Raw genomic sequence first — 18,776 nt, 5'->3', positions numbered from 1 at the left:
GGTGAATATAAGCAATATGCTTCCCAGCTGGATAACTTTACTTTAAAATATACTGATATTTGGCCCTACACCACTGCTTAGCAAAAGAGATGTTGGTAGTATATTGTTGTCAAGCCATTTTCTAACATTCTGGTATTTACCATCTTGGTAGGTGAGGAGCAAATGTCAAACTCCACACCAAATTCTGACTTTGACCCCTTACTAAGAAGCAAATATGAGCCCTATCTTTCATAACCTATGTCTCCTCTATGAACCTTGCATTTTGAGGGGAAGACTCAAAGGTTAGAACCCAGAGGTGTGCTGTGGTGAGTTTTCTAGAGGGGCTATGGGCATTCAGAGACCAGTTTCTCAAGGGCCATCCAAGAGGAAGGAGGAATGATGGTATTCAAATGCAAAAAGATGAACTGTGACTTTTGTAAGAGGCTACTGGTACAAAGAAAACCAGTTTGATTTCAGAATCATTTCAAGGTGGGTCATTTCAAGTGCATCTTAGAAGTGATGGCACACAGGCAGAGCTGTACTCCCTAATGTCATAAAAACACAGAAGCTAAGTATATATATATATATAATAAAAGATATTCTTTTTATGAATTCAGAGGATACAAGGTCCTGCCATGTCAACTTGTGTGAACATAGAGCAATTGTCAAAAAAATATGTATTTAATGAATAGTCTTTAAAAACAACACCTTGATGGGGAAACCTCTAAGATATATATCTGCAATTTAACATTTGTTTTACTAATTCCAATATATCAGAGATCATACTCATATGATTTCAATGATCTTATGGCATAGATGTGAGTACTTGAAAAGAATATACTCAACAAATGTTGATATTTCATGGATCATATTTGCAAAGCATATCATATGTGCAAAACAAATTTGGCCCCTGGTTGTGAGCTTGTTAACCCAGATATTCTAGCTCCCTGTTTAATCAGTGAAGAAGCTGTAGTCTCTAAAAGTTAAGATTCTTGATAATGATAGATGTGAGTAGAAAATACAGACTCTACCTATTCCTTGCTACCACTCATCACACAAGGCAGTAGGGACACAAAAGGGATGAAACCAGCTTACCCTTGCCCAGACTTGTGATGGCATCAGTGATCACCACGACTTTGTTCTGCACAGCTGACTTTGACCACAACCTTGACACCTCTTGGTAGATAAAGAGAAGGCCACTGATTCCCAAGAGCAGCAAAGGCAGCATGAGTATAGCTGTGATTCCCATCTTGCTCTGCAGAAAAATTAAAATACACTATATTGGCAAAGACAATGCTGATAATGACAGAAGGCAGTAGAAAAAGGCCCAAGTTTGCAGGTGCTTTCATTTGTTCACCAAGTCCAGAGCATTCTCTCCAAGAACCCGGGGTCTGTTCAGGCTCCCAGACATTATTTTATAACTAAAATCCTAGTGAGTGTACTAATTCCCAAATGTTCAAAAATTTAAAATTACTCACCGTCTCTAAGATGTCAAACAGAATCCAGGGTGGTTGCCCTTAATTAAATTAAATGTTTAATGCAATACAATCTTTTAAAATTTGTATGCATTTTTGGAATGAAATCCATGTGTCAAGGCCGCTTGCTTAGGCCCTAATAGCTATTTATAGCTGTCAGTGCACTAAAGTGCTTTTCAGGATAAATATAGTATCTATTTTGATATTCATGGACACATGCATGCTGGGTCTGATTTCAGAGTTCTTGCCAGGACTTAAAGTTCAGTTGACTTGCCTGATTTAGAGTTACTCAGCCACTGGGGTTAGGCATTAGAAATTAGGAGCTTGGATTTTAGCACAAACTTTCATGTTCTCAGATCTGACATTGTTTTCATCAGGTATCATTCATGTAGCTCAGGCAAGGACAAGAGAGTTAGCCAGTATTGCCTTTCTTATTGGGAACAAAAGGTATAAAAAAAAACTTAGAATGAATTTTATTGCTGAATCAGTCATTTAGAGGTGTTACTGCAACCACTGGAAATAATGACTTTTAAGGAGTGTTTCTCTTTTGTCAGGTTATTCCGTCTCCCTAAGTCTTAGCTTACTGGTCTTCAAATGTGAATTCACAGGCTTGCTCTGTGAAACTATATGGAGGAAAAATAAGACACTTTCTGTTACTTTAGCATAGACCCTCCACTCAGAAGAAAATGCCTACTGCTATCATTAGTGATTAAGAACACTAAAAATTTTTGCCAAATGTTGGACACTATAATTACATAAGAGAACTAAGAAGTATTAAAAGTAGAGTCATAGGCAAGGCCCGAGAGGATCAGTCCATGGTGTTCTGAAGCCTGTCTGGGGAAGAAGGCAGTTGGGATGGAGAAGGGACCACTAGTCAATAATAGTTGAGAAGGTCACTCAGGATGTGTGCTGAAAGTAGGCTAAAGACCAAACTGTTAGGGTCTGTGATCGAAGGGACAAGTGTAGCACAAATGTGAAAGTTCAGTAGAACTTTATTGCAGATCTAGCACAGAGTCCAGATACGTATTGATTAGGGCCATCTACCCAGAGAGTAAGCAAGCCCTATGTCTCCAGTCCCTTTTATACAATGAACCCTAACTGTCAAGACCTAATCCCAGATTGGTGGCCTCAGGGAGGTTAGGGACTTTCTGTCTTGGGATTGGCTGCCTTTTCCTGGGTCTGTTAACTCTGTTATTTCCTTTTCTCCCATGGCCCCCAGCTGAAGTTGGAAGCCATTCCAGCTAGGTGGGCCTTGGTAGGCCCTAATTTCCTCACCTTGTTTTTGTGACCGAGTTAAATCTTTAACTCCATCTCTGCTTTCAAATTATAGGCTTGGTAGGGGCATCTGGCCAGGAGAAAAGTAGGAGGGTGGATACAGGTTCCATTCCTATGGAGTTTGGACTCCATCTGTCCAAGGACACGCTGAGTGCTGTCTGGTCTTAACTAAAGTTTCAGCTACCCAAATAATGGGCTCCCTTTCTGGAGGTTGTGGCAGAGAGGTTGGGCCAAAGGTCAGGGAATGGAATGTTCAAAGAGGTCTCTGTGTGGTCCTATAGCCATAGCCCTTGAGGAAAGACACAATGGTGTCGTCCAGTTCTTTCTCTTTAACGTGGGGTCCTGTGTCCAAAGGGCCACACAAAGCAATGAGTCTTGCAGACTTCACAATAACTCAAATTCCAGCACAACCTCAGTGCTAGTGGTCAGTTCCTGACACATCGGTGTGCGACCTTCATACCTTCACTGTTTCCCAATCCCACAGCCCTACTAGTAGATATGGCCCAAGTCATAGCCTCGATTTTCCCTCCTTAGTTTTAGAGTTAGTCCATCCACTTCTGCAGTCACCTGCTCCCAGATTGGCTGATCTGGGTCGACGTCCACCCAAAACATCTTTCAGTTGTGCTGCGTGGATCCAGGTTTTCACTCCCTCTACCTTCACCGCTGTCAGTGTGGTGAAGATAACAGTACATGGACTCTTCCATCCTGGCTCCAAAGTCTCCACTTGATGACTTCCAACCCACACTTGATCCCTGGTGTTGAAACCATGAGCTGTCACTGGTTCATCCTTCTCCAACGTGCGCTTGATTGGGTGCACTTCGGATAGGACTGACTGCAATGCTATCCAGCAAGGGCTGGAGAACAGCCTGATCACTGATCTAAGCTAATATTTCTTCTTGTATTCGGGGCAAATTACCATATAAGATCTCAAAAAGAGTTATCTCTTTTAGGTAATGGGAGCACCTTGCCCAGAGCAGGGCAAAGGGAAGGAGGTCCACCCAACCATCGCCAGCCTCCAAGATTAATTTAATCAAGGTCTCTTTTATGGTTCAATTCATCCTTTCTACTTGTCCCAAGCTCTCGGCCTATAGGCACAACACAATCACCAACCTGTGCCAGTAGTTCTTGCTAGGGCTTGTGAGATTTAACTCAACAAAGGCTGGGCCATTGTTTGGACCTATCACCAGGGAGAGTCCATCTCCAGGAGCTTCTTGGCAAGTCTCATGGTAAGTGGGGAAAGCCTCCACACAACCTGAGAAGGTGTCTATGAACACAAGTAGATATTTATGCTCATATTTTCCTTCTGCTGTGAGCAGATGGCGCTCCTGGCATATGGCCCAGAGACATGGATGGTGGCAAAGCTCACCTGCTGGCAGTGTATATGTTCACTTGCCTGCCTCTGGACATCTTTAGTGCATGGGTCAGGGCTACTAGTTCCTACTTTTGTGCCGAGGCTCTGTGGGGCAAAATTGCTGCCCCCAGTGTTTGATCTGAAAGCCTTCCCATACGTTTCTTGAGGGAAGAGTGTTGAGCCCCAGTGTTGGCCATGAAATTGATGGTGAAATTAACTTCACGAAATTGACTTCCCCTCCACTTCAATTATAGACCAAGGTTCAGGGAGAGGATCAGAATCATGGAAACTTCAGTCCTTAATGGCTAGTGCCTTCTTCTTGGGTCATTCTTGGGCCCAATGTCCTTTTTCCTCACAAAAGGCACATTGGTCTGGATACAGCTGGGCCCAGTCCTTCCTCTCTCTACACAAAGGTCTCCTCAGCCCTATCCTTTGCAATCTTTTCCTTATTTACCTACTTCCTCCTGTACATCTCCATTATTAAACACTTTTTCTGCTTTGCTAACTAATTCTGATAGGTTCTTTCCTTCAAAGCACTCTGTCTTCTGCAGCTTCCTCCTGATGTCTGGTGCGGACAGTGCCGTGGTGCATGATGGCCCTTTGGTTCTCCAATGCCCCTGGATCTACAGGCTGTACATCCCATATGCCTCAAAAAGGCACTCCGGGAAAGCTGCAGGGGACTCCTCCCCACCTTGTATCACCAGAGTGATTTTTGACAAATTGATAGGCTCTCTAATTGCAGCCCAGAGACCTCCCAACAGAGCCTGGTGATAGGCATAGACTCTTGAGGCGCGTTGGGATTCCACTGCAGGGGCTCCTTCGGGAAGATGCGGGCATCCAGGTCTGGGCAGCCGACTTGGTCAGCCACCACCTTCCTTGCTTCCCGCAGGATGCGGTTTCTCTCTTCCGCAGTGAAGAGAGCGTGGAGCAACTGCTGAATATCACCCCAGGTGGGCTGATGGCTCAGAAAAATTGTTTCCCAGGAGAGAAATCAGGTCCTGAGGATGTCAGAGAAAGGGATTGCGTTAAGCCTTGAGCTGAAAATCCTCGAAATGTTGGGTGACTATAGTTAGGAGTGAGAATTCCCCCTTTGCGTTAGTCTGTCTCACCTAGGAGAAGATGAGGACACTGAAAGAAAGAGAAACACTGACACCACAGAAAATGTGACTGCCTTCAGTAGACACCAGAAAAGAGACAATAGACAGACCCCAAAAAAGGGGTTAATCTGTCCATCTGGAAGAAGATGAGGCATAGTAGGACAGTAAGACAAAAGACACAAAACTCCAAAATCACCCCAGAGAGAGCACATCACTTGGGCACTCCCTAGAGAACCCCCAGGGGATGGAGGGGCACCCCCTCTTCCACCTTGACCCTGGGATGCAATATTGTGTCCAGTTTCTTCCCCCTTAGGGCATGTCTGGAGCTTTATACACAGACAGACAGACAGACAGACAGACACTGTACCTCCAGAGGATTCTCCATAGACAGACACCTTACCTCCAGCGGATGCCTAGATGACTCTTTCTGGTGCTGGCTTGTACTAGGCATTAAATCCCGGGCAAACCCCCAAATGGTAGGGTCCATAATCTAAGGTATGAGTGCAACATAATTGCAACAGTTCAACAGAGCTTTATTTTGCACCAAGCACAGAGTGCAGATACTCATCGATCAATCAATCAGGGTTCTCTCCCCAGAGAATGAGCAATCCAATACGTATCCAAGCCCCTTTTATACCCAGAACCCCATCTGTCTTTCCTGATTGGTATGATGGTGTTAACTTTATGGTTTTGTTAGTAAATAACCCTTTGGGTATTTATTATTCAGGTATTTATAATGACCTTTCCTTCTCGAACCTTACTGGCCCCCTAACTGCTGAAGTTGGTAGTCATTTCGCTAGATGGGCCTAGGTGGGCCCTAACACAAACCTGATTGCTTCTCAGTGTCTGTATTGTGAACCATGAGGCTCAAAAGTAGAGAGAGTAAGAAGGAAGGTGCCTGCCACAGAGGTAGGGGATGGGATGGGGTGGGGTGGCGGGAGGGATACTGGGGACATTGGTCGTGGAAAATGCACACTGGTGGAGGGATAGTATCACTGAAACTCAATCATGAAAGCTTTGTAACAATATCTCATGGTGATTCAATATAAAAAGAAAAAGTAGAGGCATAGGGGTCAGAGAAATAGCACAGCTGGTAGGGTGCTTACCTTGCATGTGCTGATCTGGGCTTGATCTCCAGCACCCCATAGGACCCCTGGCCTGTCAGTAATGATTCCCAAGTGCAAAGTCAGAAGTAAGCCCTGAGCACAGCTGTTGTGTGGCCCAAGGACAAAAAAAAAATGATTCTAAAAGTAAAGTCATTAAAAAGCTATACCCCAGTTCAATTTTCAAGTCATCAAAACCTTTAAGATGAATTATAGTGATATTCTAATTTGTATGCTGGGTCCTTGGGGTGGGGGGAAGAACAATATAAGGCACGGGAAGAGGGAAAATCTATCTATCTATATCTATATATATATATATTTTAGAAAATAAGAATAACCTGAGATTGTTTTTGTTTTGGTTTGGTTTTTTGACAGTGCCAGGAATTGAAGCCAGGGATTCACACTTAAAAGGCAATTACTGCTAAGCCACATTTCTCACAAAGAAATTAGTATTTCTTTTTAAATATGTTCTTATTGGCATATATGATTATATAGAAATTCACAAATATCGTAAGGGTTGCACTTTCTGGATCTTCACAAACACAATCATCCCTCAAATAAGATCCATATCAGTGGCAGAGCAATGCTGGCAGGCCTCCGTCAGGTCTATTTCAAGGTCTTCCTTAAGGGTTTAATATCTTCTAGCTTTTAAAAGTATTCAGCAAATCTTCAAATAATATACCATTTCATAACACTGATGAAAGAAATCCTACCTAATACAGGAAGAAATCATGTTATTTGAATCCTAGTTTTGTTTTGTGTCATTTATAGTTGCAGTTTTCAAAAACCTTTTAATGACTAGAAATTACTCTGGTTTACTTGTGTTTCTGTTTTTATTTTAGAATCTCAAAGTTATTTCAGTTCTGGTAAACATTGTATTTGTGAGAATCATTCTTTTTGTTTTATAAAATTGGATATTTTTCAATTTCATTGGGCTGAATACCTATTTTATTTTATCTTAAGTTGAATCACCATGAGATACAGTTACAAAACTTTCATGTTTGAGGGAGTGCTGCGAGGAAAAATATATGACAAAAATCACACATGAGTGAAAACTGCCATAAGTTGTCAGTACAGGAAAGACTTCCAATGGAATGCTAAATAGTAACTGGGATATCAAAACTAAAAAAACTTTAAAAGTAGAATAAAGAAAAAAAGAAACTCAGGCACATCTACATAGTGGAATACTACACAGCTGTTAGGAAAAATAAAGTCATGAAATTTGGACATGGAGAGTAGCATGCTGAGTGAAATGAGTCAGGCCAGACACAGAATGATTGCACTTACTTGTGTAATATTAAAAAACACAGTATGAGACTATTACCAATGGGCAATAGAAATGAGGGCCAGGAGGACTGGCTCATGGTTGGAAGCTTGTCACAGGTGGGGTAAAGGGAGAGAGGGCAATTAGAATAGAGAAGGGACTACTATGACACTGACAGTTGGAAATGATCACTCTGGATAAGAATTGAGAGCTGAAGGTAGGTAAAAGGACAGACAACTTCGTAACTGTTTATCTCAGGGTGATTTAATAAAAAAAAATTTTTTTAATGTATCAGACAAAAAGGCAGTTTGAAGTGGCAAGAGGACTCCTTAGAACTTTAGAGAAGGCAGGCTGGGATGAGCCTCATCCACAAAAATTATCTGCTGAAAAATTCAGGTATGTGGGACTTGTGACCAAAATCTCCAGGCCTGAATGGAGTTGGGAATGGGTGACCTCCCCCCAACTCCCTGTGCTTCCATTAGCCTGGCAGTCATGCCCTTGAACATCCTCTGGAACCTTTTAAGCTCATGAACAACCATAATCCAGAGACTCACAAATAAACCTTGGAAGAGGAAGAGAGCAACACATTACAGAGATGCCACCGGACCCCAAGTCAATCAATATAACAGACAATATCAATCAAAGATAAAAACCATATAATCATATCAAGAGATGCAGAAAAAGCATTTGAAAAGATCCAGCACCTATACATGATAAAAACTCTCAACAAAATGGGAGTTGAAGGAACTTTCCTCAAAATAGTTGAATTCATCTACTCATGAACTCAACTATTTCCTCAAAATAGTTGAACTCATGACAAGCCAATAGGAAGCACTATTCTCAATGGGAAAAATGTAAAGGCTTCCCCCTAAGATCAGGTACAAGACAGGCTTAGCCACTCTCACTACTCCTGTTCACAATAGTACTGGAAGTACTTGCCACAGCAGTTAGGCAAGATAAAGATAACAAGGGCATCCAGATAGGAAAGGAAGAAGTCAAGCTATCACTATTTGCAGATGACATGATACTACACTTAGAAAATCCCAAATAATCTACCAAAAAGCTCCTAGAAACAATATATAATTTATAGCTTAAATATAGAGGTCAAGAACTTATTCAAAGAAAATTACAAAAACAATACTCCAAAACTAAAGGAGGACACGAGAAAATGGAAACACATTTCCTGCTCGTGGACTGGGAGGATTAATAGAGTCAAACTGGCAATAGTTCCTAAGGCATTATACAGATTCAAGGTAGTTCCTATAAGGGTAAACATCACATTTTAAAATTTTATTCCTATAAATAAAATTTATTTCTTTTATAAATAAAATTTTATAAATAAAATTCTCTCAAGTGAGAGAAGGAATTCGGAGTTCCTACCTCCGTCGATGATTGAGAATCAGGGATGCTGTCTCGTTTGCCAAGATGTCAAAAATCAGATGAGCCGGACATATAATGTGATTTGGAGATGACCACTGGACTAGAGCTGTTACCAACTGGATTCCAGGGGACATCAAAAGAATATCTGGTCGCCCACCTACGAGATGGTCAGACTTCTTCATCAAGACCCTGAACAAACAGTTTGAGGCTCTTTGTGTTCCTGGAGCAAGTAGATGCCATTGGGCTACCCTAGCACATGACACAGATGAATGGAGATGTTATTGGTACCCGCTTGAGCAAATGGATGAGCAACAGGATGACAAGTGATACAAGTGATTTTTATAAAGTTGTTCACAATATTTGATTACATTTAATATTCAAACACCAATCTCATCACCATTACACTTTCCCACCACATTTCCATCTCAAACCCCAAACCCTGCCCCCAAAGCAGAACCAAAATAATTTATTTTATATTTCTTGTTATGAATAATCTACTAAGAATGAGACCAAAAAAAAGTTTCTTAGAGGAAAGTGTGTGAAGATTGTTGAATTTCACCCAGGAGCCATTAAGAAGTTCTATAAGAGATTAGTAACATGTTGTTAAAGAGTAAGCCTTGTGTGCTTCTATCTATATCTGTATCTGTATTAACATTTTACCTCCTAAAATTGGTTGCCTTCTACTTTAAATTCAATCAAATGTGGTTTGCAGTTGGGATGGGAGATGCATGCTGAAAGTAGATAATGGACCAAACATGATGACCTCTCAGTGTCTGTGTTGCAAGCTATAATGCCCAAAAGTAGAGAGAGAGTATGGGGAATATTGTCTGCCATGGAGGCAGGGGGAGGGTGGGAAAGGGGGGGTATACCCGGAGTATTGGTGGTGGGGAATGTGCACTGGTGGAGGGATGGGTGTTTGATCATTGTGTGATTGTAACCCAAACATGAAAGCTTGTAACTATCTCACGGTGATTCAATAAAATTTAAAAAAATAATGTGGTTTGCTACTCTTCACATATTGGTGGTGTAAAGGACAAGAAGTCATATGTGGCCATGTGGCCCAGGAATAGATTGACTCATGGGTAAGGCTTGTCCAAGCTTGTGGAGAGTGGCTGTGAGCATGGTGGTGGTTGAGTTCTGGAAGTTTCAGGCTGCTGGGGCTGTCTCCCCTGGGGCAGCCGCACCTGTCCTTTTCATGGTTATCTTCAAAGAATAACCATGACATTTTTCAAAGAAATAGATCAAACACTTCTTAAATTCATATGGAACAATAAACCCTCATGAAAAGATCAAGAAATCCTGGGGAAAAAAGAAGATAGGACACATCACCTTCTCAAACTTCAAACTGTATCACAGAGTAGTAGTAATTAAAACTGCATGGTATTAGAATAAAGACAGACCAACAGGTCAATGGAACAGAGTTGAATATTCTGACACTGACCTTCAAATATATGATCACCTAATCTTTGATAAGGAGCAAGAAACCTGGAGCAAGGAAAATCCCTTCAACACCTGGTGCTGGCAAAACTGGGCACTTACATGCAAAAATTCAAACTTAGACCTCATTCTAATGCCAGGCACAAGTCAGATCAAGATGGATTTAAAAGACCTCAATATCAGACCTGAATCCATAAGGCACATGAAGAAAATTATAGGCAGGACCCTCCATGCTAAAAGCATCTTCAAAGATAAAAGACCACTGACCAAGCAAGGGGAAGAAAGGTAAACATACAAAGAACTACATTAAAATGAGAAGTTTCTGCACATCAAAAGAAACAGTGACCAAGATACAAAGACAGCCCACAGATTGGGAAAAATTATTTACCTAATACCCATCTGATAAGGGTAATATCCAATAATATCCAAGGCCCTGGTAGAATTTTACAAGAAAAAAAATCCAACCCCATCAAAAAATGGGAGAAAAAAATGAACAGAAATTTCCTCAAAAAAGAAATGCAACAGACTCAGTAGTGAATCCTGGAAGACAGCAGCTCGCTTGAGATCTCTCTGGACCCCGAGCCAAGCTGGTTTCACCAGGGCACCTCAGATGGAGTGCGTGTCCCCTCTCTGCCCACTCCATATGAACCCCAGTGGCCACAAACTTTCAGAAAATCCAGGTACATGGGAACAGGGTCTGAAGATGCCAGGCCACGTGGCAGGGGAGTCAGTTCGTCCTTTCCATCTCCTCACCTGCCCCTTCAGGTCCTGGCTGGGTCACACCCACAAACTGCCTCCAGGCCATATTTAAGTGCATCACAGCCTTGATCCAGAGACTCTTTAATGAATCTCAAAATGGATTAGCTCCCTACAGAGACGTCTCTGGACTCCAATCATTTACATATTTAGAATTCCAGGAATGTGCATCAGCCACACAACCGCTCATGATATTCATAATAAGCAATAGAAAATAAAATATCTAGAATCTGCCTGTGGCAGGCAGTTTTGAAAAGTGGTAGAAAATTTGAAATAATGGTGGTGGGAAGGTGTAATGGTGGTGAGGTTGGTGTTGAAATACTGAATCAAATCAATTCATGTAAACAACCTTATGAAAATTTAAAAATTAAAAAAAAGAAATGCAAATGGATGGCCAAGTAGCACATGAAAAAATGCTCTACAACAAAAATCATCAGGGAGACGCAAATCAAAACAATGAGACATCATCTCACACCACAGAGACTGACACATATCAAAAAGAATAAGAGCAACCAGTGTTGGTGCGGAAGAGGAAAGAAAGGGACTCTTCTTCACTGTTAATGGGCATGCCGACTGGTCCAGTCTTTTTAGATAACAATATACACATTCCTCAAAAAGCTAGAAATTGAGCTCTGATAGGACCCAGTAGTACCATTTCTGGAAAAATATCCCGATGGGCACAAAAATCACATCAGAAATGCCAGCTGTATTTCTATGTTTATTGCAGCCACTGTCCCAAATACCAGAATCTGGAAAGAACTCAAGTGCCCTAGAACAGATGACTAGTTAAAGAAACTATGGTTTATCAACAAAATGGAATGCTACACAGCTGTTAGGGGAAAAAATGAAGTCGTGAAATTTGCTTATAAGTGGATGAACATGGAGAGTATCGTGCTAAGTGAAGAGTCAGAAGAGGAGGGACAGACATAGAATGATTGCATTCATTTGTGAAATATAAAAAAAAAAAAAAACAGAGTATGAGACTAATACCCAATGACAGTAGAAACAAGGGCCAGGAGAACTGGTTCCTGGCTGGAAGCCTGCTTCAAGTGCTTGAGGAAAAGGCAGTTGGGACAGAGAAGGGACCACTCCGACAAAGAGAGAAATTATAAGAAATGATCACTCTGGATGAGAACTGCATGCTGAAAGTAGATAGGAACAAAAATGATAACCCCTCAGTATCTGTATTGCAAATCATAATGCCCAAAAGAAAAGGAGGAGGAGGAGGAGCAGAGGAGGAGAAGGAGGAGGAAAAGGAAGAGGAGGAGGAGGAGGAGAAGGAAAAGGAGGAGGAGGAAGGAGCAAGAGGAGGAGGAAGAAAAAGAGGAAGAGGAGGAGACAAAGGAGAAGCAGGAGGAGGAGGAGGAGGAGGAGGAGGAGGAGGAGGAGGAGGAGGAAGAGGAAGTGGAACTGGAGGAGAAGGGGAAGAAGAAAAGGAGAAGGAGGGAAAGAAGAAGAAACATTCGGGAAACTGGGGTCACTGGTGTTGGGAAACCAGAGTAAACTGGTGGAGAGAAATGAGCATGGAAAATTGTATGACTTAAACTTCATCATGAACAGCGTTGTAATTGTGTATTTCACAGTGATTTAATAAAAATTAAATTAAAAAAATAAAATTATAGATAGATCTCTTCTACTTCAAAAGGAAGAAACTTCCTTTATTCTTAGTATCAAAAGTTATCTCTTAAAGGTAACGTGAAAAACTCTTAAAGGTAACCTAAAAAACTATAAAATGATATATTTATTATATATCAAACAAAATTTTATTAATTTATTTCCTGTCTCTCTTTGAGTTTCTTGTCAAATTGTTTTGTTATCACCATTTTTTGCATCCCAAAATTATTTATTCTAGAGAAAAATTAAAAGTAAACCCATTACAATGATTGTTTTTCAAAGAGAAGCAAATGAAAATATTTGATACTGAAATGGTAACACTGATCCAATGGCTCCCCCTTGTGGCCTAGAATCAAAAAGCGAAACAATAAAGGAAGACGGGTTGGAAGCCTAGATGCAAAAATTGAACACAAGTTTATTTTCAGACTTCACATGACAATGGGCTTCCCCAAAAAACTCTAAAGATAAGTTTTTTAGAGCTGGTTAGTGTAGACTGCAAATTATTAAAAGCTGGACTCTGGTAATATTTTCTTTTGACCTAAAAAAAGAGTGCGATATTTCACCTTCTGCAAGGTGCTGGCAGAGTTCTGCTCCCCTGAAACACTCCTCTGTGATGTACCGAGAGCACCGCCCCTTGTGGGCCTGCTAGCTCTGCGAGCAAGGCGGAGAGAGGCGGGGGCCGAATGGACAGCCCTCTCTAGGTGGTGGCCATGTCCCCTGGCTGGGCTCTCAGCCGGATTCAGTCCTCCACTGGTGAGAGAGACTGGAGGCGCCTGCGGAGCTCTCTCTATCTGGTCATTCTTCTTGTTTTCCTTCTTCCAAAAAACAGACTTTAGAAAGGCGAGAGTCCCCTGTGGGAATCTGTCTGTCTCCCAAGCACTTCCTTCTGTTTTAGTCCTCATCTTGGTGAAAGGATTTCGGTGACTGCATGCACCTTTTCTGGAAAATTCCACAGACGGCAGGACTCCCTTGGGAGGGGATGCTTTGCTGTTGCTTCGCTGACAGCTTCCAGTCTTCTGGCCTTCTCGGCGCGGATGCTTCTCATTCTCTACAGAGGGCATCACCATGAGGGGCAGGTCAAACTGTTTTGGAAGCCTGACATCCTGCCTCGCGCTTTCCTTGTGTTTCCTTGCTGTGTTTAGATGACCTGAGTCTCTAGCACAGTGGCTAGGATGGCCCAAGAGGTGGGGAGCTGTGGCCAGTAAACACCGGTTGCTTAGTTCGCCATCTCCACCCGTGGTGAAGACAGAGGTGTTTGACCCGGGCACTGTCGATTTCTCCTTCTCACCAGCTAACAAGGAGACAATGGACTGGCTGGTGGACTGAGGTCTCCCTCTGCTCTCCAAATATTCCACCAACTCAACAGATGCACCAGGTAGCTTCTCCTCAGGCCCAAAAGACAGGTTGGCGGGCAAGGTCTTAAAGGTCCTCTGCTTGCCTTGAGAAGAGGGGAGTGCCTTCATGCTCATACTTCGGCCTCCTGTGCGTTTTTCCCGAAGTCTGGATTCCAACTCTCCTGAAAGAGACACCAAGAGCAACAATGCTCAAAATAGGCTCTGAATATTTTAAATGCTTTTTAAAACAAACAAAAACAACCTGGCAACATACTAATTATAAGAAAGCACCTAAAACTCACTGCATCAGAGAGATAGCTAAAAGGGTTAGTGCACATGATACGACGCTCTGACCAACCCTGGATGTGGTCTAAAAACAAAAATTAACTCAAACTTGTTTGGGGTTGAACAGACAGAACAGTGGCTAAGGCATGTGCCTTGCATGTGGAACACCCCAGTTTGATCCTGGGCATCTTATGTAAGTCACCTGAGTACCACCAGGAGTGGTTTCTGAGCAGTGAGCAAGGAGTAGTAAGCTCCAAGAACAGTGTGGTACAGGCCCAAAACAAAAAAAAATATATTACAACAACAAAGCAGTTAATAATCTAAGGCAAAATATTTTAAAGTTCTAAGAGTGCTTGTTTATAGACACAGTGATATAGGAAATATCCAAAATATATCAACCAGACAGTTCTAAAAAAAATAAATGTAAATTCTTCAAGGAATTAAATAAATCAGAATTTACCTAACTGAATAGTAATGAAATAAACTTCATATGACACAAATGAATAAATGCATTACTTTAAGTATACAGAGGGTATAGATAAAATAATAAACATGTAAGTTCTTACAAAAAGAAAATAATTTTAAAACCATATTCATGGATCCAATTTACAAAATTAGAAATAAAGAATCAAAAAGTAACAAAAAAAAACTTGAAACTGAAAAACTGGGAAGAACCAAAATAAGGGAAAATAAAACCTTCAGAGACCAATACCAATAAAATTCATAGAAAATATTTTTCATCAGATGCACCTACACTGAAAAACTTACCAGGGCCTTTTTTTGGTTCAAGTGGCCCTTGAGAAAGATACAAATAATGGTTTTACATGGTATCATAATATGTTGTCACAATTGCAAAAATATTGCATTTTTATATCCTTTTCCATATCAAGTCTCTTCCAACACCTGACCTTAATCATGTAAGGTGAAGTTCCCACAAAACTTAAATCCATTCATTTAAGTTTAAAATTTCTTCATTATTATTACAAAGCCCACATGGCAGAACCTGGCAAGCTACCCATGGTGTATTCGATATGCCAAAAACAGTAACAACAAGTCTCACAATGGAGACGTTACTGGTGTCCCCTTGAGCAAATCGATGAGCAATGGGATGACAGTGCTACAGTGCTATTATTACAAAATCTCGTAACCAAAAATACGAGAAAATGATGCTTTGAAACTATCTGTGTTTCTCTATAGATAACTACTGGCATCAGTAATGGGCAATTTTATACTGAACAAGACCATTCCCAGGTATTTCAAGACGTTTAATTTCCCTGTCTACTAGGTACAAAATGTCAATAGTCTCCTCTACTCATCTTGACAATAAAAAACCATCTCCCTCATTCCCATAAATGAGGGGGTGGCCACAAACTCTACTGAAAACCTACGCACTGGATTTGAACTACTAATAGATTAAAATTTAGAACTCAAATACAAGAGCTGCATGACCAGGACTCTGGCATGCAGAGAGAACAGGATCTATTTGTAGTACTGATATTGTAGGAGGATACATTTCAGATTGTTGGTTTCCAAAGCTCAACTTTGCTTTCATGAAAGGACTACTAATGTCAACTCTACGAGAGACTTTGATGTCTAGGAAGTAAAATATATTTTACTTTATTGTAATTATAAGAATTATTATGAAGAATACTAATTCTCTATAATAATAGAGTCCTAACTCTCTCTGTCTCTCTATAGATCTTCCTGGTGCCATGGCTGACTCTGTGAACACCGTATCTTTCATTTCTTTAGAAGGGTAAAAAATACATCCCTATTAACAGAACTTAAAAATATCCATAAAGTCCTGTATCACATTTAGAACAGAATAATTTATGAGCTTGTCAGAGTTCCATAATGATGATGACAGAGACGTTTGAGAGAGAGTGAGAGAGAGAGATGAGAAAGAGAGGGGGGGGGCGGAGGGAGGGAGCAAGGGAGGGAGGGAGGGAGGGAGGGAGGGAGGGAGGGAGGGAGGGATGGTGCATCCCATCAGTCTCAGGAAGCCGAGGAAGGGAGTCTCAGTCCCTTCCTGGTAATTCTCAGTCAACTGGGTAGTTTAACACAAGGGCTAAAGGATAAAGGGCTTCCAGCATAAAGTTCACCTAACAACCCTCAAGCTCCACCTAGTATCTCCATAGTATGTGACACAGTGGCCAGTTACTTCTTTTCTGCAATGTATCCCATGGTCATATGACTGTCTTTGTATTTCCCTGACAGCTCCTTCTTAATTTCTTTTTCCCAATCTCGTACTGGGTATAGACTGAGGGTTTCACACATGCAAGGCAAAGTCACGAGTGAGCTGAATCACAGTACCTCCTCAGTTTCTTGGTTTACCTTTCTGCCTTAGGTATTCGGAGCTTCAGGGTTTGACCTTAACTCTTCTTGTCTTTCTCTGTTTTTGTCTGTGTCTCTTTTTCTTTTGCCACACACGGTGGTGTCAGCTTGTGGTGCCAGTGGCCAGGACTGAGTACTGTCCCTCTGGCCCGACTCTTTTCTATCTTCACGTGTAGTTTCCCAAGGAGAGCTCAGCCATAATTCCATCTTTGTGTTCCATTATACCATTTGTCTTTATATACAGCTACTCCTGTATCTTTATATTCCATGCAAGAAATTCGAGACATGAATCACAACATTTCTTAATTTTCCTTTAAAATTGCTTCCCACCCAATTCTTTCCCACCTCATGAACTACACTACTTTCACTTAATTTGTTATTAAATAACTTAAGCTGAATTCCCCTCAATTATTTTCTCTCTTTCACACCCCAAAACAATCCTGTTGGCACTGTCTTGAAATATATTCTAAATCTGATTATCTGTGTACTGCAAGTCCAAGGCAGCACACTGCCCCTGGAGAACCACAACTACACAAGTCACCATTTGCTTTCTGCTCCGGACCAGTAATATCACAGCCTCGGGTAGTGTAGGTTTATTGGCAACTTTCCTCTGTGTTTATTTGTAGCTTCTTTCTTTGTGCTCTGTTGACTTGTAAATATTGTTTTTCTCTTCTCCTTGAGTCCTTTGCATAGTTTACTCAGAGCCATGTCCTTTTGTATGGACACAGGAAGACTTAGCAAATGCTATGCTTTTGTAACCTGGGAGTCATTTGACTCTACATGATAGTTTCCTCCTGGGCATCTGTTCTCTCGACCTAAGCCTCAGCTGCCCTTACTTCCTAGCACTCCCAAAAGCAGGGTCCCGACGAGGGATGGGACAGACCCAGGGCAAACAGTGAGTTGTGAGCTACCCTGGCATCGAGATGGGCCTGGCCAAAGTGCCTAATGCTTAACTATAAGTTAAGAGCTTGGTCATGGACAAATGCTGTCATCATCCAAAAGTAATAACTAGATTTGGACCCTGCTAGGGTTAGGAATGATTAATCTGGCCTGAGTGCTGCAGTCTGAGTCTGTGGCAAGATGTTGCCAGGAGAGCTGCCTTACAAAGCCTCAATGTATCTCTTACTGTGTCCATACAAAAATAACTAGTGTTAAAATGTTAATGAGTTCTTGGACTAAGGAAAGGAGAAAAACCATAAGAGGTATTTTGCCTGTGGCAGTCAGGAAAGGCTTTGGAACTCAAGAAGGGCTTTCTTATGTTGATTTTGTAGCCTAGAGGGCAAGGTGGAGAGAGACAAGTAGGGGGAGAGACTAGGGAAGAGGGAGATTCCAGAGTGAAGGGGGAGAGATCCAGAGCCAGGAGAGAGAGACAGGAGTGAGTGGAATAAATGGTAACTAATCAGCAACCAGCTTGGTCCTCGTTCTTCCTTCGCCTGTCCTTGGCCAACAGCCATCCTGATCCAGCCCATACACAGCGGCTCCAGAGCACCGAACGTGGGTGGTGAGACAGAGCCGCCCAGAGAGCCCTCGAACACACACCCTTCATCATGCATAGTTTTTTACATGGACTATGTGAGTGTTGAGTCATATCTAACAGTTCCCTGCTCAAAATTCCCCAACAGATGTCCACTTTTGCACTTGAACTGAAATGTAAATTTCATATCACAGGCCAAAGGCATGTCATGGCCTGACTACAGTTTACTTCCTATTATCTTCCTCTTCCTATCATCGGCTATACTCCAGTCAAGCTCTGACTTCCCTTAGCCCTCACACAGCTCCACGCTTTCACACTTAAAACCTTTACCTTCTTAACCCATTCCCAGACTTCTACATGAAACTCACGCACTCAAATCTCTGCTCCAAAGTCACATCTTCAGAAAGCTCCCCGTATGTAAGATTTAAGCGTTCTTGTTGGCCTTTGCCCCTATTCTCAGCTCTGATGCCTTCTTCCTCTGATGACTGACTTCTTTGCCGTTAAATATGCTTTACATCATGTCATGTGATTACTGACATTGTCTTCCCCATCCGATTGCAAGCTTCAGAGAGCTAAGGAAGAATACGCCTACTACTGGAGTGGGTAGGGAAGGAGAGG

General features: G+C 41.7%; 1 protein-coding gene across 3 annotated transcripts in view; it reads right to left on the bottom strand.

The window, feature by feature from the left end:
* The window catches only part of LOC101554376 (dehydrogenase/reductase SDR family member 7C), a 66,715-nt gene that overhangs the window by 15,479 nt on the left and 32,460 nt on the right, over window positions 1-18,776 (bottom strand). The window contains exons 13-14 of one of the 3 annotated variants that reach the window (XM_055141264.1): window positions 13,295-14,247; window positions 1,075-1,234 (exon numbers count right to left, since the gene is read on the bottom strand). In XM_055141264.1, coding sequence (XP_054997239.1) covers window positions 1,075-1,234; window positions 13,295-14,247 — 1,113 coding nt within the window. Of the gene's footprint in view, window positions 1-1,074; window positions 1,235-1,457; window positions 1,586-5,577; window positions 5,747-13,294; window positions 14,248-18,776 lie in introns of those variants that run through there. The other 2 variants (XM_055141265.1, XM_004603990.2) reach the window with 2 other exon arrangements.

This window comes from Sorex araneus, chromosome 6 (genome assembly GCF_027595985.1).
Source record: "Sorex araneus isolate mSorAra2 chromosome 6, mSorAra2.pri, whole genome shotgun sequence".
Taxonomy (NCBI): Eukaryota; Metazoa; Chordata; class Mammalia; order Eulipotyphla; family Soricidae; genus Sorex; species Sorex araneus.
The sequence above is the reverse complement of the archived record's forward strand: the minus strand, read 5'-3'. Positions and strand labels throughout refer to the sequence as shown.